At 43.2% G+C, this 21,404-nt stretch overlaps 1 protein-coding gene across 1 annotated transcript in view; it reads left to right on the top strand.

Annotated features, from left to right (window-relative positions):
• Positions 1-21,072, top strand: part of myo9aa (myosin IXAa) — a 119,417-nt gene extending 98,345 nt beyond the window's left edge. Inside the window, 22 exon segments of the mRNA XM_036136172.1 lie at positions 280-429; positions 2,278-2,588; positions 2,990-4,705; positions 6,088-6,169; positions 6,380-6,595; positions 8,765-8,862; positions 8,960-9,090; positions 9,200-9,420; positions 9,515-9,631; positions 9,760-9,948; positions 11,020-11,070; positions 11,187-11,298; positions 12,125-12,186; positions 12,350-12,542; positions 12,622-12,750; positions 12,870-12,975; positions 14,522-14,653; positions 15,555-15,678; positions 18,071-18,091; positions 19,009-19,217; positions 19,316-19,458; positions 19,553-21,072. Of these exon segments, the coding sequence (XP_035992065.1) occupies positions 280-429; positions 2,278-2,588; positions 2,990-4,705; positions 6,088-6,169; positions 6,380-6,595; positions 8,765-8,862; positions 8,960-9,090; positions 9,200-9,420; positions 9,515-9,631; positions 9,760-9,948; positions 11,020-11,070; positions 11,187-11,298; positions 12,125-12,186; positions 12,350-12,542; positions 12,622-12,750; positions 12,870-12,975; positions 14,522-14,653; positions 15,555-15,678; positions 18,071-18,091; positions 19,009-19,217; positions 19,316-19,458; positions 19,553-20,064 (5,025 nt within the window). The 3' untranslated portion in view covers positions 20,065-21,072.
• Positions 21,073-21,404: the final 332 nt, after the last annotated feature.

Raw genomic sequence — 21,404 nt, 5'->3', positions numbered from 1 at the left:
AATGAAGGTGGAACATCATGTTTGTTGTTTTTAAAGTCACAGCTTTGAATGGGGTTTGATGGAGGGTTCCACGTTTCTGGGATCCTGTCTATATAATTAGAGGATCATCCTCTGACATTCTTGTCTACCTATATCAGGTCTGGGATTTCTGTGTGTCTGCGATTTTTACTCAGCTTTTTTAATGAAGGAATGTGTGTATGTCACTTTGTGAGCTCCCTGACACACAGTGAGCATGTGGGCCGCCCCGTTCTGACTCCATCCTGGCCTTCCCCCCCTCAGGTGTTTTTACGGGAGTGCGAGCGCCAGCGGCTGCAGGCTGAGCTCCACAGAGAAGTTCTCAGAGTCATCGTCATGCTGCAGCAGCGCTTCAGAGCGCGGCTAGAGAGGAAGCAGTTCGTCAGGATGAGGGAGGCGGCAGTCTGCATCCAGGTGAAGTGTTTTTATCTCATCTGATCTCCAGCATGTCTGTCTTTTCTTTTTGTCCTAGAGAATGTTATGTGATGTTTGACATGACATCATTTTTATAGGCTGTATTCAAACAGGTGCTTAAATATTACATTTATGACAAATACTCATTCATGGTTTCATTTAAGCTCAATTTCAATGCAATAACACACAAGACGATTTTTTTTTTTTTTTTGTTTTTTGTTTTTTGCCTTCAGTTATTGACGTTCCTGTTACTACTTATGTGCTCTATCTTTTCAGTTTCAGACTAGGTTTTAGTTTAATTATATTGCCGACCAAAAAGTGAACACAACAAATAACTAAAAAGGTTTCCTGGAGAGATTAAAAAAACTAAAAACTCAGTTTAGTTCTATTAAAGACGCAAAAACGTTAAGTACACACAGTGTAAATTACAGAAAGACAATACCAAATGGCAAACAAAGAAAAGAAGGCAAAATCAATATCCAGTTAAGTATGTGTGTATTGAATACAAAACTACTTGAAAGGCAATATAGAAGGTAAAGGTTTTCTTTACTAACAGATTTCAATTGATGTGTGTTTAAACTTAAAATGACAAGCCATGTGGAATCATACAAAAAATATTTGTTTTCAAGAAATATTTGTTGTATAATTTCTATTATTTTTCCTAGGATTTAATATGTAAAGAGGAACTTTGCAGCAGCAACATTTAATGAAGTACCAACATTTCTTGAAATGTATTCTTCATGCCCTTCGGAGGCTTAAAAAGACTTATAAAATTTTAAAAAGTTATATATATTCTCTCTGGACAACAATTCATTAAGGTGAACTGAGTTGGTTGAGTTACACCAGGTTTGCTGGGAAGAATACATTTACAAGGTGTCAATAAAAGCACATTTTGATACTTTTCATTGATTTACTGTTTGGGAGGAGCACAGTTTAGGGTCTCGCACCAAGGCAAAGGCTACAGACAGTTGAGCAAAGTGGCAGCGTCATGCTGCGGGTCTGTTTTTGCAAGCAGTGGTTCTGAGTTTCCCCAAAGAAGATGGACTTATATAGATTTAGGACTACCCTCCAACTTCTTCAACTTCATCTCATATCAAATTCTGGATGGATGGGAATATGGACCCAACAGTGTATTCCAGCAGTACAATTATCCCAAACTTACTTAGTAATTGATGTTGAACCAGATAAGGCTGAATATTGTTAAGCTTTGACAATGGCCCTCCCAAAGCCCTGACTTATTGACAATGTACGCAACAAAAAGACTTGGACTGTACACAAAAGCAGCACTGCAAAAACGGATCAAAAATAAGTAAAATGTTCTTAAGGTTATATTTTAATCCTTGATTTGAGCAGGTAAATAACATTATCTGCCAACGGAATGAGTATTTCTAAGATAATTAGACATCCTGCACTTAAAATAAGCAGATGGAGATGAATTGTTCCTATTTTAAGTGCATAAATCTTATTCCATTGGCAAATCATCTTATTTACCTGCTCAAATCAAGGACAAATACACCCGATTTAAAGAATATTTTACTAATTTCTAGTTCCGTTTTTGCAGTGAGAGGGAATGACATAAAAACCAATCAAATAGATTAACTCTCACCCAGTGTGCTTTTTAATGTATAAAGCTCTCCACGCTAAAAAGAACATTGTAAGATATGTCAGTTTAAAACCAGAATTGATGTAACAATCATGGCGATCATGCTTCTACGTAAACGTTCTAAATTTGCATAACAATGAAGGCTATTAGTTACACCAAACAACTGGCATTGACAGATGCCCAACAGGGTAAACGGGTACAAGTGATCCCAGCATTAACTCACCGCTGTCATTACCTGCTTACAGAAATGGTGGCGCTCGTACCGGTCCATGAGGGAGGCGGAGGAGCAGTACGACCACGGTGTCCAGGAGAGGGCAGCCCTGTCTCTGCAGACGCACTGGAGAGCTTACAGAGCGCGCCACAGGTTCAGGCAGTGGAGAGAGGCTGCCCAGGTTCTACAGAGGGCGTGGCGGTTCTGGCTCTGTCGGCGCGCCTCCGCAGCTCTGGTCATTCAGAGCGCATGGCGCTGTCATCGGGCCCGGGAGTCCTACCTGCGTTTGTGTGCCGCTGTGGTTGGGCTGCAGGCGATGAGCAGAGGCTTCCTCAGCAGGCAAAGGTAGGGAATGCTGGAAATGTTTAGTGTCAGAGGAGAACAAGAGGTCCTGATGTTGGATAGAAACTGAAAATGGCGTCTAGGGGGCTGATGACTGCATGTTTTTTGCTGAAGCTTGTGGAAAAAAAAGCAGCTTAATCTTTGCACACAGCTCCAGCAGTGTATCTGGGCTTTGTTCAGTGTGCAATCACACTGGTAAGTTCATACCCTGACGCAAGCAAACCAAGCCAAAGCAGCTCTGTAATCAGCTGAGCTGCTGAGAGCAAGTCTTTGTACTCCTAACTCCAACCGTGGTTAGTTCTTGAGTTGGTTCGGATTCCATGTGGATTACTTTCCCTTTCTGAAGTTCTCATACTAACGAGGGAAGATAGGTTGAGGTAACACTGCAACCGCTCTATTTGCAGCTTCAGAAAATCGAGAGAACAGCGACAGAAGGAGGAGGAGGAAAAGCTGCTTCAGAATGGCCAGGTGAGCTTCCTACCTGCAGAAGAGGAGGAGGAGGAGGAGCTGCCAAAAGGAATCATGGGCCTGGACCTCAGCACCTGGGAGGACCGTTCCTACGATCAACGAGAAAGGAGCCTCCATGTACTTAGCAGCCATAAGAGTGCCGTTAAGGAGGAAGACGAGCTACCAAAGACGGAAGAGGGCAGCACCGAAGCAGAAACTGAAGCAAACACCTCAGGTCCGACATCCACTGTGGCGGTGCAGGAGCGGACCAGAACCGCGGAGGAGCCCAGCCAGAAGACCACTCGGGCCAAACGGGAGAACCGGCGGATGAGGGAGTTGGAGCAGGCCAAGTTCAGCCTGGAGCTCCTGAAGGTCCGGGCAAACAGCGGAGGAGCTGCGTCTCCCTCTGAGGAGCGCCGCTGGTCTTTGGAGCTGGCGGCCCCCGCTAGCCCATCTCTCCGTTCGCCCCATGGCACCCCCGACAGCGAGAGCTCCAAAGATAGCTTTGAGCTTCCCATGATGGACGAAGAGCCACCCATGGCCACGGAGGAAAGGATGGACAGCGAGGATCCCTTCTCCCCGGTCCCCCCTGCTGCTCCCGGGTCCGATCCCAACGTGGAAGATGTTCCGTCGAGCCCGAAGCGAGGCGAAGCGCACGAAGCAGTGTTTCCTGACGCTGCCTTCTCCCAAAAAAGCCAGAGCCCGACCAAAATGGATCCACCTCCTCCCTCGCACCCGACCAAAATCCAGAACTACCTCCCCACCTTTTTCGTCCCTCCTCGCGAGGACAGCACCATATTCTTCCATCCTGCTGCCGAAGAGCCTCAGCCAGGCAAGGAGGCGGCCGTAACCACAGCCACCACGTCCCCCTCGAAGCCTCTCAGAGAGAGACGGGAAGCAGCTCGTCGGCCGGTGGTCGTGGTCATCAGCATGCAGAAAGAGACCCCGCTCAGCGAGGAGCTGAGTGCCATCATCCGTCCTCCTGTGGCCCTGAGGGACACTGCAGCCCAGACAGGGGGCTCTCCGCCGTCATCGGCAGGAGACGCTCCCGTCTATCAGGCCGATCCCTCCGTCATCGAGAAGCTGGTGCGGCTGAACGAGCAGCAGGAGGAGCGGCAGCGCAACCAGCAGCAGCAGAACGAGAAGGAGATGATGGAGCAGATAAGGAGGCAGAAGGAGCTGTTGGGGCAGGAGCGCAGGAAGTACGCCCAGTATGAGAAGGAGATGTTCGAGAAGCACAAAGGAGAGGCCCTGCACAGGATACAGCAGAGCAGACGGGGCGGGTCGGATTCTGCCGGGGCCTCCGCTTCCACCAAGGGCCCCAGACCCAGCTCCCTGCTGATTGAGAGAACCTCAGGCCAAGTCCCTCACGGCAGAACCCAGTCAGACTCCGCCCCCCCTCCGCCGCGCTCTCCAGCCGCCGTGGGCACTCAGGGAAGCTCCCGCGTCGCCCCGCTGCCCCCGCCGCCGTTCTCTGCTCCCACGGAGAGACGTAAAGACAAGCGACCCGCTGCCGAGGGCTGGGCCCCTAAACTCACTCTGGAGAGCAGAAATGGAGCAGGAGTGAAAATGGCCACCAAGAAGCTGCAGAATCAGGAAGGTACAACATTCAGTCTGGCTGACAAACCTGGGGACATCTTCTTCTTTCCAAACGACAAGGTGACATTCACCACGTGAGTACGCTGTACCCGTTTCTGCTCAATGGTCTTTTATGGTGCTGGTTAATGGTGGAAAGGCTGCATATTAATATGCAATGCCCTCATCTGGGTAGTTTGTTGTTGCTTTAAAATGATCAGCTGTTAAAATTCAGGTTTTAATACATATTAGATTCATTAATCATTACTTGCTGCTCTTTTAGCATTTATACGTTGCATTCTTTGCACTAATTTTCAATTTAAAGAAATGGAAGAAAAATCGTTTTTTTTCTAGAGCAGGACTTAAACAAAGTCGCCTCAACCACGGGTGTCTCAATGTGAATTTCCCAGCTGTAAAACCTGTTGGAATAACTTATGGGGATAAAAGAAAAATGTCTGATATGTTTCTCAACTTGAAAAAGATTGGCTGCTTCCTTTATGACGCTTGTGAGTCAGGTGAAGGAGTTCAGGTCTTCAGCGGATGAAGACTGGTTATGTATGTCAAGCTCTCACCTCAGTGCCTTGTAAAAAGTCTTCACACCCCTTTTTTTTAACCTTTTATTAAAATTTCATCCATAAATTACAGTACTCCACTGAGATTGTATGTCATGGAAGACCAACACAAGTACCAAACATACTTTTGATTAATGGTTTCAAAAACCTGTTTCCATATTAAAATCTGAAAAGTGTGTTGTTCATTCATCCCCCTTTACTCTGATGCCGCTAAATAAAATCCAGTCCAACCAGTGCCTTTAAAACTCCACTGCGAGAAAAAGGAGTTTCAGTGTTTCAGCTGTTTTCTGAAGGTGTCAGAGCCTTGTTGGTGTAAAGAAAGCAGAATAAATATTACATACAGGTCAAAATGCGTCACATTACTCTGCCCATGACTCTGAATACACCGTCCGCCACAGTGAAACATGGCGGTGGCAGCATCATGCTATCAGGATGCTGCTTTTATGCGTTGTCAGAAAAACTAACCATAGTTTATGGAAAAATGGATGGATCTAAATACAGGCTAAAATGCATGCAGCCAGAATGTTTAGATCAAATCATGTGTTTGTGGCAGGAGGCTAGGTCCACCTGAGAATCAAGACTGTTCCCACATGCTCTCTGTTAATCTCATAAAAGCTTGAGATGTTGTGTAAAGACGAATGGGGGGGGGGAAGGGGGGGGGATGCTGCTCTGTAGCTCTACATGTTGGAGGGACATCTGGACATTTAACCTGCACAAGCCTCGGATGCATTAAAATTTCTCAGATTTTAATTACAATATGGTTTTGCTGTTAAGATCATTTAATGTTTTGCATAACAAGAGTTATCAGACGATATATTAGCAAATTGGTGAGTTCCTTGAAGTTTAACCTGTAGGTTTTTCCTCTTAGTGCTTATTCAGCAGATTCATAGTGTTTGTGTGTCTCTCAGGTTTGACCCTGATGCTCCAGCTGTTCCCAGAGAAGGACCCACGCCTGCTTTGAAGCCTTCTAAAGGACTAAAGGCTCGGGATGTGAGTTAATTGGGCTGTTTTTTTAATCGCAGCTCTTTACATAGCGCCTTTGTGTAGGTTTTCTGTGGTGGGTGACTGAATCTTGCAAGATCTCCTGCTCTGGGAGCTGAGCAGCTGAAGGACGCGGGGGAAGATAATTGGCCGACGCTCTGCTGGGGATGGCTCCAGAAACCTTCTCATCACGCTGTTGTCACCTCTGGTAAACTTCAGGTCAGCAGCGCGGGCCACAAAAAGAAAGCCAGAATGGCGCGGACGCGCTCCGACTTCCTCACCCGCGCCTCCAGTCTGGCAGCAGGTGGCGACTCGGACGAGGACGACTACGACGGCGACAGCCTGACCAGCCCGCGCCATTACACTCTGCCCCTCTCCAAGCAGAACTCCACGGAGGCGGGCCTGAGAGAGGCCTGCTTCAGTGACTCAGACATGGTACCCACCGGCGGCCCTCTCTGTACTCTGCTAAAGCCGGCCTTCTCGGTGACCTTTCTAACCCAGTCAGTAGCAGCAGCCTAGACCTGCATCTCGCCTCTGCCTTACAATGCCTGAACTCATTTTCTGCTTCCCTTTTAAAAGCACGGTACCTTCTCCAGACACTGGAAGACATTTCCAAGGCAGACACTTCAGATACTTTAAAACATCTGCTAAAGCCATTCCTTTGCCTTTCTGTTTAATATTAATATCAATATTAGTATTTGAAGACAGGATCAACTATGAAGTCATAAATCAAATCTGTTGTTTTTTTAGCATTTTGCAGGATCTGTTTTAAATGTATTTTTCTAGATGTTTGCTTGTGTTTGGCTTCTCTCTCTCTAACCGCTGTGGTTTCTCTTGTTTCTCCATGATTAGCCGCATTTGCATGTGACTCGGATACGCTTTCTCTCTCGTCACTAATCAGACTTTGGGAATCCTTTCAAAGGAAATGTGATCTGCCTGTGCTTAACTAATTTGTGTTATTTTCTTTTAACCTGCATTTCTCTCGTATATTGTAAAAGTTTCAGTGTCTGCTGACTATTTTATATTATTGAAAGTTTTCTCCAAACTGAATTTTTGCCTTCAGTAATAAGACGGCGCCATCTACTGGTTGAAAGTTGTCTTCTTGATACAATATTCAGTCATGGCCAGAAGTTTTGAAAGTGAAACAAATGCTATGCTTGTTTTGTTTTTTTGTTTTCTTGCTACCACAGTTTACTGAAGAACAACTAGGGGCAAATTCAGATTTTATTAACAAATGCATCAAATGTGTGCAGAGAGTCATTTATTACAGCGTGCTGAGCTAACTTCTGACTGACCGTGACCTATTCTCATTGCTTGGGGTATATCGAAATTAATTTGGTCACTGTACGATATTTTAACCATGTCAGCACTGCTGTGTTGTAAAATGGTGCTCCATCATGTTTGGAGGACATTTTGATATCACTCATTATGGCAGGAAGTGTTGCTCTTCAGCTCTGTGAGCATTCTGTGGTGAAGGCATCAATACAGAGCAGCATGGGGGCGATCAGCCTGTGGTCCTGCTGAGGTGTTCTGGTGTTCCTCGTCTTCCTTCTGACCCTCCATATATTTTCTGTGAGGTTCAGGTCAGGCCAGTTTGATGGCCTATCAAGCATAGTGGTACCATGGTTGTTGAACCTGCTTTGGTACCTTTGGTACTGTGGGCCGGAGCCGAGTTCTGCTGGAAAATAAAATCAGCTTCTCCATACAGCTAGTCTGCACATGGTAGCATGAAGTGGTCTAGAATTTCTTGCTTTGGTAATGGACCTCAGAAAACCCAGTGGACTAAGACCAGCAGATGACCTGGCACCCCAAACCACCACTGACTGTGGAAACTTCACTCTGGACTTTAATCAATGTGGGTTCTGTGCCTCTCCTCTCTTCCTCCAGACTATGGAACCTTGATTTCCAAATGAAATGCAGATTGTACTTTCACCCGAAAAGAAGACTTGGGACCACTGAGCAACAGTCCACTGTATTTTTCTCGTTAGCCTAGGGAGAGGCGGATAAATCTGGCTTCAGAAAGTAATAACCCTGCCTGGTTTTAATTCATCCAGTTCACTTAAGCAGGTGATTTTAGTCCCTGTCTCTGCTGTGGAGCTGGAATTGGTTGGAACTAATCTCTGGGCCTACTTTTTCTTTTCCTAACTCTGTGCCTAGGTAAGATGTGTCTGATGTCTCTGGTACCAAGGCAATGAGATATTGGTAGTCCATGTGTAGGGTTCATCTGTATTTAATGGCTCTTGATGACTGACTCCAGCCTCAGGCCACTCCTTACGAAGCTCCCCTACATTTCTGATTGAATTTTGATTGCCAGTCCTCTGAGGGCTGAAGTCATCTTTGATGTGATTGCACCATTCCCTACCAGAGTTTTTCCTTCCACTCAACTTTTTCTGTGAGCAGCTGTGATTGGTCTGCACATGGATGTTGAATCGCCACCAGAAAGACTGAAGTTTCAAACTTTGCAAATATATTTGTATTACTGGTAAACCTTTAGGCCATGACTGAATGTTGTAGACCATAGAAAAATAAAAAAAATTATTTGTTACAGAGAAGAATGTGTGTTGGCATTTTATCATGCGTTTGTTTTCTTTCCTGTTGTTTCAGCCCCTGAGCTCCGAGGAGCAAAAGAAGATCCACAAAGCCATGTCATCAGGAGATCTAGGGAAGGTGGAGTCACTGCGCAAAAATTCACAAGACGGAAGGTTTGTCCAAGCGGAGCTGTCTACTTTTAAGACATTTGGTATTGGTTTAATTAGAGATTTGTTAAAGGTGTCTATATTTTGAACCATTGTCATTCAGGGTGCGTGGCAAGATGCGTTTCTGGGGCAAATCCAAGTATGGAGACAAGAAGTCGTCCCGTGAAAAGCTGATCTGTGGGGCTGATTCCCTGGATGGAGACTACGGAGAATCTGGACCACTTCTGGGGGATGGTGAGATGTCGTCTTCTGCTCCGTTTTTGTTCGGGTCGTTTTATCCTGCTGGCCTGTGTCCTTTACTTTTTTTTTTGCCATAACAAAGTGTCACTGATTCATGGAGCAGGCCAGGAGAACATGTCACCGCCCTGCAGTCCTGACCTGACTCTGGACCGAGGCTTCAGGGACTTGAAGGAGAACAAGGAGCCGTCCCCCAAGGTGAAGCGAAGGCGGAGCGTGAAGATCAGCAGCGTGGCTCTGGAGCCCACGCAGTGGCAGAACGACGCGCTGCAGATCCTCTCCTGCATCAACGACTACAGGACCATGAACGATTTCCTCATAAAGAAGGTACAGCCTGGCTGTGTCTGTGTTGCTAAGACTGCATTTATTAATTAAGATCCAGGTGAAATTCTACTGTCTGTGATGATCTGCGATATTTTAGATCAATGATTTGGAGACTGAGGACAGTAAGAAGGACACCATGGTGGACGTCGTCTTTAAAAAGGCTCTGAAGGAGTTCCGTCTAAACATCTTCAACTCCTACTCCACAGCTCTCGCAGTATGTGTCGTAGCCACTGTTTACCCCATTCTTCACACTTTTAGATCCTCTACATGTCTTTTATACCTGAGGCTGTTTAATTTAAATTGACGGCGTGCTGACTCTTCCTGTGGCTGTTTTCCCCGCAGATGGATGACGGTAAGAGCATCCGCTACAAAGACCTGCATGCTCTGTTCGAGCACATCCTGGAAAAGACCATGCGCCAGGAGCAGAGAGACTGGAGGGAGTCTCCGGTCAAAGTTTGGGTCAACACATTCAAAGTCTTCCTGGATGAGTTCATGACCGAGTACAAACTGGTGGACAGCGCTCTCAGCAAGGTAGTAGTTTGAGATGATTTTGCTTGTCAGTATTGTGAAATGTTTGCGATGAAGAGACGCCGGCATTTTTTCTAGCGAGCTATGTGAAGGTAGTTAGAATTTCTCCTTCTGAAAAATAATATAGGAACGGAACTGTCCTTTTTTCAAAGAGCAGAGGCATCACTTTGCTTTTGTAAACATTTGTACATAGAGCCTGATTTTAAAAAGGTTCGTACGTATTAAAATGGTTCAAAGTGTTTAATTTGTATAAAGCTGATCGTCAAACCAGGAGAAATGCCATTTGTGTCTCTAAAACGAGCAGAACAGTGAGAACAAACTTGTTTGCGTAAGTGCCTTCATGAAAACGCAGATCACATGCTAAGAACCAAACCGCGTACATTTATGGGAGGGGATATGCAAATGTGAATGTGTAACACCCACAAAGCAATTTTCCAAAGCTTAAATTGAGAGTTTTTGCAGTTTTTGCCTCTATTTAGTACCTCCTGAAAACCAAGTGCAAACTTGTATGCAAAAATGCCTGCAGTCCTTGTGGCCAGAAAGGAGGCATTGGTATAATAATGACAGGAGGAGGACAGAGTCTCTCTGCATGTGAACTTACTTAGGCTCTTAGAATAACAGAATAATTTTAGTGGGGAAAAGGATCGCAATCTTTGATCAGGTGCAACACGGCCACTTGTTGCTTTCACAGTTTTCTTTCTGTCAACACATTTTAGCAGTCATTATTTGGAATCTTTGAAAATCAGGCTGATGGTGATAACGGAAAATGGTTATCCTTGAATCTTCACCCAGTAAAGCTGTCCACATCAAAGAGTGTTATTGCTAGGGCAGCTTGTTGGCACTCACATATGAAGCGTTTACTGATCAGAAAAAGTCAGATTTTTGAGTTTCTGAAAAGCTTGTCACAAATGATTGTCTGATTCCAGTCTCTGGGTGTCTACTTTGTAGTCCATCCAGAACTGTAACTTTTCAAAGGTTTAGAGATGCTTTAAATGGTGGACATCGTATAGAGTTACATTTATTAGCCAAAGAGAAGCACTGTTAATCCGATACGTTTTTCTTCTCCTAATACAGCCGCTTCCTAAACCTGAACGTAAAAAGCGGAGGAAAAAGGACTTTGACATTGTAAGTCTTTTCAGTTTCTCCTGTTTAGAACGATAACGGCAGATGTGTTTACGTTGTTCACTGTTTTCAAAAAGCAGGAGGATTTCTAACAAATACCACTTCACTGCCCTCTGCAGGTAGAGGAACATAACGGACACATCTTCAAATCCACTCAGTACAGCATCCCCACATACTGTGAATACTGCTCCTCTCTTATCTGGATGATGGATCGCGCTTGTGTGTGCAAATGTGAGTGTGCCCGCAAACTATGACACAGCAGAAATATGCAAATTTGACAAGAGAATGCCGTTCATTTGTTTTCTGATAGATTTAGACATATATGGATGAAACGTCTTTAGGACACCAATACAAATTGCTAGTAGTTTCTGGTCTGCCAATTTTTTTTAACGATTCCATTTTTTTAAAGGATTATTACCCATAGAAATAAAAAGTGTGCTGTCCTTTTCTTTGAAGAATATATACATTTTGAATCTAAAAGTATTAACAAGGTGGCCTATTTTATGCATCGGGGCGTTTGTCCTTTTATCGGATTATTGGATGTATCAAAAGTACATGCTGTTGGCGGGTGTGTGTGCAACGGGGAAATGGTGACAATTACCGTTTTATATTGTGTGCAAATTGGTTATCTGAAGTTGCCATTATTTAATATTAAGGTAAATGTTATTTTTTTCCAAGAAGCACAGCAAAAACCTTTTATACACACACGCGCATGCACGCGCGCGTAAATGTGTGCGTCTGTCTGTGCGCAGCCTGGCCTCAGTGATCAGGCTCTGCCTCTTCTCCCTCCTCATATCCCTAATCAGATTGTTTTCAACTGGACTCATGAGGTCTACGGCTCCGTGTCTCGGAGGATCTCTTCACGCCGTTTTTCCTCCCTCTCACAGGCTGTTTTCTTAGTGCCAGCCAGTACCGCTATGGTTCTTTAAGCGATAGCAGATTGGTTTTTCGTTTGCGTTTTGCTTTTATCACAACTTGAAGTGAATAATGAGGAGGCACTGCCTCTCTGTGGATAACGGGAGTGATTTGTTTGATCCGTCTGGTTGTGTCCACCCAGTGTGCCGGTACGCCTGCCACAGAAAGTGCTGCCAGAAGACAACCACCAAATGTAGCAAGAAGGTAAGTTGAGTTACTTCAAGACAAGCACCCGTGACAGTAATGGTGTTCTCGGCTCAGTAAATACTGGTATTTCTGCTGCAGCACTAACAAATCAGAAAAGATCTTTCTTGAATGCTAGGAATGTATTTTTAAACATGCATGTTTTACGGTTGTCTCGGAACAGTTTGATCCAGAGTTGTCCTCCAGACAGTTCGGAGTGGAAGTTTCTCGCTTGACTAGCGATGAGAGGACCGTTCCTTTGGTGGTGGAGAAGCTCATCAACTACATCGAGATGCACGGCCTCTACACCGAAGGAATTTACAGGAAATCAGGCTCGACCAATAAAGTCAAGGAGCTCAAGCTAGCACTAGACACGGGTAAATATTATCAAGAAAGTTTACGAAAGGCAGATTGATTGAATCCAATTTCTAAGAGTTGCCCGTTTGGACCTTCCAGATGTCGAAAACATGAATCTTGATGACTACAACATCCACGTCATCGCTAGCGTCTTCAAGCAGTGGCTGAGAGACCTGCCTAATCCACTGATGACGTTTGAGCTGTATGAGGAGTTCATCCGAGCAATGAGTATGTGTTCAACATCGGTATACACTATTCTTTCACATGCATCTTGATGGAGATATGCGGTGGAAATGTTTTTCCTTTCTGGAGATGTAAACGGAGATTTGTCTTTGCTTTGACTTTAGGTTTGCAGGACAAGAAGGAAATGATTAGAGGGATTTACTCTGTTATTGATCAGCTCAGCAGGACTCACCTAAACACTCTGGAACGCCTCATATTTCATCTTGTCAGGTAAGAATGGCTTTCAGAAGTTGACTAATAGAGTCCACCTTTATGTAATTTTATTATTAGTGTAAACAAAGTGGAATAAATATCCTATACAACACAAAAATTACTCTGCACAGCACCCTGAAATCATCTTTCCCACAGTAAAACATGGAGGTGGCAGAATTGTGCTGTGGGGATGCTTTTTTTTCAGCAGGAACAGGGAAGCTGGTCAGTGTTGAGTAAAAAAAGAAAAATTAGCCAAATACAGAGGGATATGCTGGAAGAAAACATGTTAGATGACAGAATAAAAGAGTGGGGCAAAGATTCAGCTTCCTGCCAGACAACACCCCAAATATAGTATAGTATTTAACCAATTTAAAAAAATTAATTAAAAGTCATATTTAGCGCACTAAAGTCTGCATTTGAGTAAAGGTCATTGAACAAATGTCCTATTTATAATATGACATTACCGATACTTTGTGTTGTACCTAACATTTTAAGCAAATTTTGACTTAACTGCAACAATTTTGCCCTAATTAAGAATAAACAGCCACCATCTGCATTACTCGCATGTGTTGGTGCGTCAAATAATTGTTGAATTACAGTTACGGGCCGCACAAAATCATTCCTGGGGCTAAAAATGGCCCCCGGGCCCCACTTTGGCCACCCCCGGTTTAGATCAAAGCATATTTATTGAGAATCCATGGCCAGACTTCAAAATTATTTTGCACAATTGCTCTGCAGTCAACCCCACTGAGCTTGGGCTGTTTTTATTGGAGCAATGGCCAAACATTTCAGTTTCCAGATGTTCAAACTTGGTAGACTCGTACCTCAAGACTTGGAGCTGTAATTCTAGAAAAAGGCAGTTCTCCCGAATATTAACTTAGGATGGCTGGAAACATGTGCACGCTACACACTTCAGGTTTTAGTTTGTAAAATTAAATTAAAAATCCTGATTAAAAATATTCATGCCTGTGGTTGTAATGTGACAAGGACCAAATTGTAGGGATAGTTTTTCAAGGCAGTGTGGATGAGGATTGGAAAGCAGATGAACCTGTTTCAATTCAATGGGTCCAAGTTGGTCCAAATTAATTTCATCAACCAAAACAATCCACTCATAGCTACATTCCGAGCAAATACATCCTGATTATAACACCCTAAAATCTAAGTCCTTTGAACTATATATAAAATGAAACCTGTTATGCAATGTTGCAAAAATTGGTTAAGAACTAGACTTTTTTTTAAATCAGACAGTATCTGAAGCAAATATCTTCAGTTATTGTTTGTCGTCATGGATGAAGAAGATGTTGAAGTTGTCTTCGTCTTTGATGATAAAGTAGAAGGAAACCCCCATTTCCTGTCACGCTTTTACGTGAGTTTTCTAAATTAATGTCCAGTCAGCTGTTTCATAAAACCTCAAGCTTCTAATCCAATTAGTCCTGTTGAATAAAACGTTGTCATTGCTCGTGGCTGAAAGTATCTCAGAAGGCGGTTACACAACCATTAAAGCCCAGCTGATGGAAAACAGACGAGGAACTAACTGCTTTAACGTCGGCCTTAATGCTTTCAGGATCTCCTTGCAAGAAGACACAAACCGCATGTCAGCCAACGCCCTGGCGATAGTTTTTGCTCCCTGCATCCTTCGCTGCCCGGACACCATCGATCCCCTGCAGAGCGTCCAGGACATCAGCAAGACGACAGCGTAAGAACATACCCGCTGTCTGGGAGAGTCAGCATGAATGCATGAACCCTCTTACAGCTTTCCACCGTGTTATTCATTTACCAAAAAGAGGAAGCCAAAAGTGAGAAGCGTTGTGTGGGCATAGTGAGTCAGTGGTGTATTAAACCACCTTTAGCAGCAGAGGTGGTGTTCTGTAGGACTCTTGTAGACAAATTGTAATCCCCTCCTTATTTGAGTCCATCCCATGTAGGGATGGACGTTTTTAGGTTGTCCCTTTTTGTGTGGATTCTGTTGTGTGTGTTTTTTTTTTTTTTTTTTTTTTACGCTCAAGTTAGGATTCAGATCATTAGATAAACATTCTAAATATCAGAGCACCGTTACTGTGCCCTAATACGTGAAGCAATAGATGTGAAACTGGGTGGACTTTGTTTTTACCCATGGATGTTCGTGGTTTCTCTGCAACTAATGGTGTGGACATTTCAGTGAGGACACGCATGACTCTGAGGAAAATAATTAAGCGAGGACGTTCAATTGCATTAATCTATTCCATGTGAGAACAATACGTAACCAATCTGGCCTAACCAGATCATCAGATAGAGGAAGGAAAATGTGGACAGATTTTTGTATGGGAAGAGAAATCGTGAAGTCAGTTGCTCATGCTTTCAGCTTACTGTCTTTGTAGCAGAGCAGCTTCCTGTTATCTGTGTCTAAATGCTGATAAGAGAACTTGCATCTCGTTATTCACTCTGTAAAGTAGTGCTGTGTTTGCTTTTCTCGGTACAAAAATTAATTTTATGTTTGCTTTTCTAGGGATGAGACAATCAATGTTGGTATTGTTTACAGAAAACTGGATGACACATGAACTCACAATTCTGCTGTGATCTCCCAGTTATTCACTATTTTTTTTTTCTCCCTTGTGTAGTTGTGTGGAGCTCATCATTTGCGAACAGATGACTAAGTACAAAGTTCGTCTAAAGGACATCAATACGCTTGAGTTTGCTGAGAATAAGGCCAAGTCCAAACTGAGCCTCATTCGGCGGTCGATGGTAAGATGAGTGATCTGTGTGAAAATGTCTGTGGTTTAAAATAAAAATCTTTCTTAGTAGCTCCTTTCTTCTTACATCTTATAGTGCCTTGCAGAAGTATTCACTCCCCTTGGATTTTTACCAATTTTGTTACATTCCAACCTGTGATTTAAATGTTTTAAAATCTTATTTTATTTGATGACTCGGCACAAGATGGCACAAGTTGGTAGGGCTGCCCGATTACTGCAGAAATTACAATCACGATTATTTTGATTGAAATTGAGATCTCGATTATTTTAGAAGATTATCCATCAACTTTGATAACACGAGTTTATTGAACATAAACTGTGGTTGTTAAACAATAGTTTCCTTCGGATTTGAAATTTTTTTGAAAAATTTTGACAAATTAGACAAATAAAGTCATTGGTCTCTCCTGGGAGTGACCAACTGGCTTTCATCGCCAGCGTGAGGAAGACCAAACGCATGACGACAGCGTTTCAAATCACACTGTTGAATTGTTTGTTATTCAGAAATTTTATTGGTTATGAAATTGTAGGGGTTTTGGTTACACTTTATTTGAAGGGGTCTACATAAGACTGACATTACACTGTCATAAACATGACATAACACCTGTTATGAACATAAATGACTCTTTATGAATGTTTAGGACTGTTAATAAATGTCATTCGGTAAATTATGACACTATTAAAGCAAAGTTGACATTGTTTAAAATGTCTTTGTTATGACAACTTGACATTAACAGAGACAAGGTTAAGTTTAGGGCTTGATTTGGGATTAGGTTAAGTTTAGGACTTGAGGTTTTGTTAATTTAAGGGCTTGTCATAACAAAGATATTTTAAACAATGTCAACTTTGCTTTAATAGTGTCATAATTTACCGAATGACAGTTAATGACAACAGTCCTGAACATTCATAAAGAGTCATTTATGTTCATAACAGGTGTTATGTCATGTTTATGACAGTGTAATGTCAGTCTTATGTAGACCCCTTCAAATAAAGTGTTACCGGGGTTTTTATATTTTCAAAGCAGTCCGTGGCCGATAAGGATCAAGAGTCAGAAGATTTTGTTGGGAATGACTGGAATCTTGCTTTTATGTCTACAAAAGACAAATAACCCTGGGTTCATCCTATATTAGAGAGTATAGATTGATACATAGAGTATATCATCATTTTAAGGGCGCACATCACAGCTGATCCAGATAAATGGCCTTGTGACAGCGACAAAAATTTAACATTGTTCAACTTTCTTGTGTGGCGTTGCAAGCCCGCGTGTGCGCGCTCACATGTACGAGCTAAAATTTTCACACACACAACTTTCTCAAGCTTTGCTGCCATAGCCGGCCTGGCTATGGCAGGCTATTTTAACATAAAATCAGCTTCCTCTGACTATGGGTAAATACATCTAAGGTATCAAAAAACAACTTCTGATTAGTAAAAACAAAATTTTTACTATCCTGAATGATACTTTATAATATCTACATTTATATTCTGACTAGTAAGAAGAACGACTCAAGATATCTTCAATCACATTTTGGAGAATCAAAATGTCTTTTGAGATATCTCAATTGACGTCACCTGATTGTCAGACTGCAGTCACTTGCGTCGACTTCGATGCGCTTGACGTCGAAACAGTCTTCTGGTTGCAGACAATAAATCATCCGTGTTTCTTAATTCGTATTGAGCACGAGCTGAGCCAGGTGCTCTGCCTAAATCTGTCCAGACGTCGCTTTCCCCACTAATATTATTCTACTGTTATTTCTGACAGTACAAATATGTACCTCTGCAAATCACTGTATGTTTTACAAAGTCAAAATGTTTAGTTGTGAATTAAAATGTTTTCCATCAAGTCTTTTTTTCTGTTTTGCTGCACCGTAAAGCAACTGAGTGAACATTCTTCCAGAGAATATTATTGTTCCATATTCTTTACTGAAGGTTGTTTCCCGATTCATCTTCTTACCTCCCACAGCAGGAGGTATCACTCAGAACATTGACTTTTTCTACCTCCGACTATATTCTGCTACATCAGTTTTGGATGAACGTTAATATTGTTATGCAATCAAGAGGTCTGCTCTGATTAGATTTACTTAATGCTTTTTGTTTTTTATAGCAAAGGGTCTAAGTCTAGAGAAGGGAAGTGGAATGAGATTAAACTTTTCTCATTGCTTTCTCTGAACAAAGTGTGGACAAAGATTACCACCAGTTTTTCCTTTTATGAAGTTTCCTTTATTTTTTTTATTTATTCTTTAGTGCTCAATGTATTTCTTAAGTGAAACACATTTACTATCTTTTTAAGCCCTTGTAAAATAAGTACTTGGGCAGCATGTCTGTTGCTTGTTCCTGAGAAACTAAAGAATAAAAAAAGCCTTTGATTCTGTTATTGCTCTTCCATAAAGCTGGCAAATGCATCCAAGAAGGTAAAGTTGGTGTGTCATTGTGCCCTGTGGTGGTGTAACGTCATTACATTGGGACTAAATGTAGTTTAGTCACTGCATGTGGCAATGCGTAGCTGCTCTTTTTAATGGGATGGAAGTTATTGACAGAATATAATCATGTAAAAGATAGCTGTTGTTTAAACCTATTAGCCTGATTTATTTGTATTCAATCATTTGAGATTTAGCTTATAATCCATGGAAGATGTCAGGGTCAGTTTTTTTGCTACTTTAATTGTAAATGTTTATATAATCAACAATACATCTACTGTGCTAAAAACAAGCCCCCGCAGCCAGTTTCCTCTGATGACATCACAAAAGGCAACGGATCCAAAGGTTCTTATGAGTACATGAGTCTGTAGTTTTTCTTGTTGTTTTTACTTGAAAGTAGTCCTTGTATACTACACACCAGAACAAAACGTTTATTAAGCAGTAGAAAACGGCATGGATTTCAGCAAAATTATGCAATAATAAATAAATAAAAACATTTGCGAAGAGGACCAGGTTGGACTGGAACGGCCAAATTTTATTACCAAAGAGCTTAAAGGATCGTTTCTATTCAAATTCTATCTGGTTAGTTCCTATAATGTTCTCTTGAGCGGGTCATCAGATTCAGACTCCAGCACCTCTGAAGATCATTCTCCATGGTGTCTGCCAATCCCAGCAGATTAGCTCCATTCCTGTGCCTCCTGTGATGTCACCGACACACATTGAAGAATCAGTAGTACTTTTCTTTAGGGCTCTTTAAAAAAATATATATATTTGTGAATTCATGTGTGTAATTCCATAGTTCTCTACTCAGCTGTGTGTGTATCGTCAGCGTACAGTATTGTATTTGCAGAAATCCTCCACTGAGTAGTGCGTTTAAGGCTCTGTGTGTTTGCTGCTGATGCGCTCTTCAGGGCAAAGGCCAGTTACATCGGCTGACCAACCACACGCCTTCGCCTCCGGCCAGTCCTCGGTTGCCGTTCAGAGCCGACGCAGCGAGAGAAGAGAGCGGCGGCGAAGAGGGAGCGGAGTCGCTCGTCGACATCTCTGAGCACCAGCAGGCCGCCATGCAGCAGGAGGACAGAGTGCTGTCGGAGCAGATCGAAAGCCTACAGAAAAAGAAGTCGGTCACGTTTTGCATCACCAATAATAACCTAGTGTTGAAGAATTAAAAAATAAATGTCTAAATCGTTTCTTTGTTTACGATGTTCTCCTCGACAGAGAAGAGTTGACGGTTGAGATGCTGGCACTGGAGCCGCGAGCGTCAGATGATGAGACCCTGGAGTCCGAAGCTTCTATCGGTACTGCCGACAGCTCGGAAAACCTCAACGTCGACTCGGAGGAAACCGTTTCTGACTTCTCTGGTATGGTATTTTGCAGCAACCAAATAAGCAAATCAGCGTATTGTTTGCACATTTCCGGGTGCATCAAGGAGTTTGACTTTGGCTGTCATTTCAGAGAGAGGTCCGAGGATGTCCTCTCCGTGGCCTCGTCGATTTGACAGGAAGGACTCCCGGCGACGCGCTGAGCACTGGCAGCCCGACTACCTGGACTCCGCCGACTCATGTTCCTCCGTTTCCTCCTACTCCTCCTCATCGCACTTCCACCCATCGCCCTGCTCCTCCTCTGCCGCCACTCGCCGCTTTCGTTTCCACTCCAAGTCTCCCTCTGCGGGCTCGAGTCCCGCCCGCTCTCAGGCCCACCCTCCAAACCCATCTCAGGCCTCTCGATCGGACAGCTTCGACGGCAGCCCGGCGGGGGAGCAGGACGCCGCCTACGACGAGCAGCCTCAGTTTACAAGCCGCGGCACGTACAATCCAGAGAAGGGCAAGCAGAAACTTAAAGGTGCCAGACATTTAGCCGGGCGGAACGTCAGGGACGGCGGCGGCGGTGGCGGCACACCCGGCAGGGACCCTCCTGACTTACCCCAGCACCTGGTATTGTACGGTAGTAATGAATTCATGGTATGAAGGACACAAGGACACCAAAGCACTCATGCGTAGCCTCTGCTTGTTGAAGCCAGCGGAAATTATGCCGTGCAGATGGACGGCGGCAAGAGAGGGGATCGGTTCCAGGGGTTCCTCTGCTGCAGACTCGACTGCCGCCATGCTTTCACAGTGCCTTGGCAGCTCTTTGTTCTGCACCAGGATTGGAGAGACTGAGCAGCAGGACAGAGAAAAGGGAATGTTGGAATATGGAGGAGAAAAAAAAGAAGAAGAAAAGCTCAGCATCAGGGAATGTTACAGAATCAGAGAGCTGAAGATTTATACTTCCTTTAAATGAGCAAAGCCAGGCTCCATCAGACTTGGCACATGTTCAGTGGACCTTAAGCTCCGAATTATTAGCTTCTTTATCAGTTTACAGTTTAAAGCAATCGGTGTAAGCAGTGGACACTGTTATTACAGGACAATTTTTTTTCTTATTTAATAAATTTTATTATCACAGAACTGCTCTATGGCCTATAATATACAGGTATAAATACTGTAAAAAGCTGGAACACCTGCCCCTGCTGGGTAGTTGAAGTCTAATATTTATCTTTTAATCCTTTTTTTTTTTTTTTTTTTTTTTTTTGAAAATCCTGGACTAGGATGTTCATAATTGAGTATGTGCAGAGCCAAGCGGCCATGCAAGATTGTATGGATGAGTGTGAACGACAAAAACCACTTGATGTATTTTAAGTTTGTGCTGCCCCCCCTCCCCTTCCTGGTATTAAGGAGGGGATACCACCATCATTTAAAGGGACCAAGCCAGCTGGTGTGTGCATTCCAGCCAAGGGGATCCCACCTCTGTCACACACGTATAAGGTTTCCGCATTCTGCTGTTCTCCAGCCGTACGACAAATATAATGTACTGTGCAGAACATATGTACAGCATGGTGGACAGATGCTATTGTTATTTACCCACCTCCTGTTATCTGACGTTTTTGGTCAAAAGCAACCAAGAAAGCATAAAATCATGTTGTCTTCTGTCATTATTAACTAGTGTGCTTGCATTCGAGGGAATTTTCCACCTCATGATTTTTTTTTGTGATTGCTGTCATGATTATAACAAAACAGCTTAGTGGCAAACGGCTCCCTTTTTATAGTTACATGTTTTCACACAGTGACAAAAAAACAAAACAAAAGAAATATCCTAAGGGTATTATTCAAGATTAGGGTTAGGTATGGCATGGTATCAATGCAAAAAAAAAAAAAAAAAAAAAAAAAACAGGATAAAAAGCTAAATGAAGTGTGATTAATTTTACATATTAAGTGCATCAGCAGTACCTTGATCAATGCACCAGTATGCCTGGCAGCCTTATAGACCCACA

Source organism: Fundulus heteroclitus, chromosome 4 (genome assembly GCF_011125445.2).
Source record: "Fundulus heteroclitus isolate FHET01 chromosome 4, MU-UCD_Fhet_4.1, whole genome shotgun sequence".
In the NCBI taxonomy this organism is placed as follows: domain Eukaryota; kingdom Metazoa; phylum Chordata; class Actinopteri; order Cyprinodontiformes; family Fundulidae; genus Fundulus; species Fundulus heteroclitus.
The sequence above is the reverse complement of the archived record's forward strand: the minus strand, read 5'-3'. Positions and strand labels throughout refer to the sequence as shown.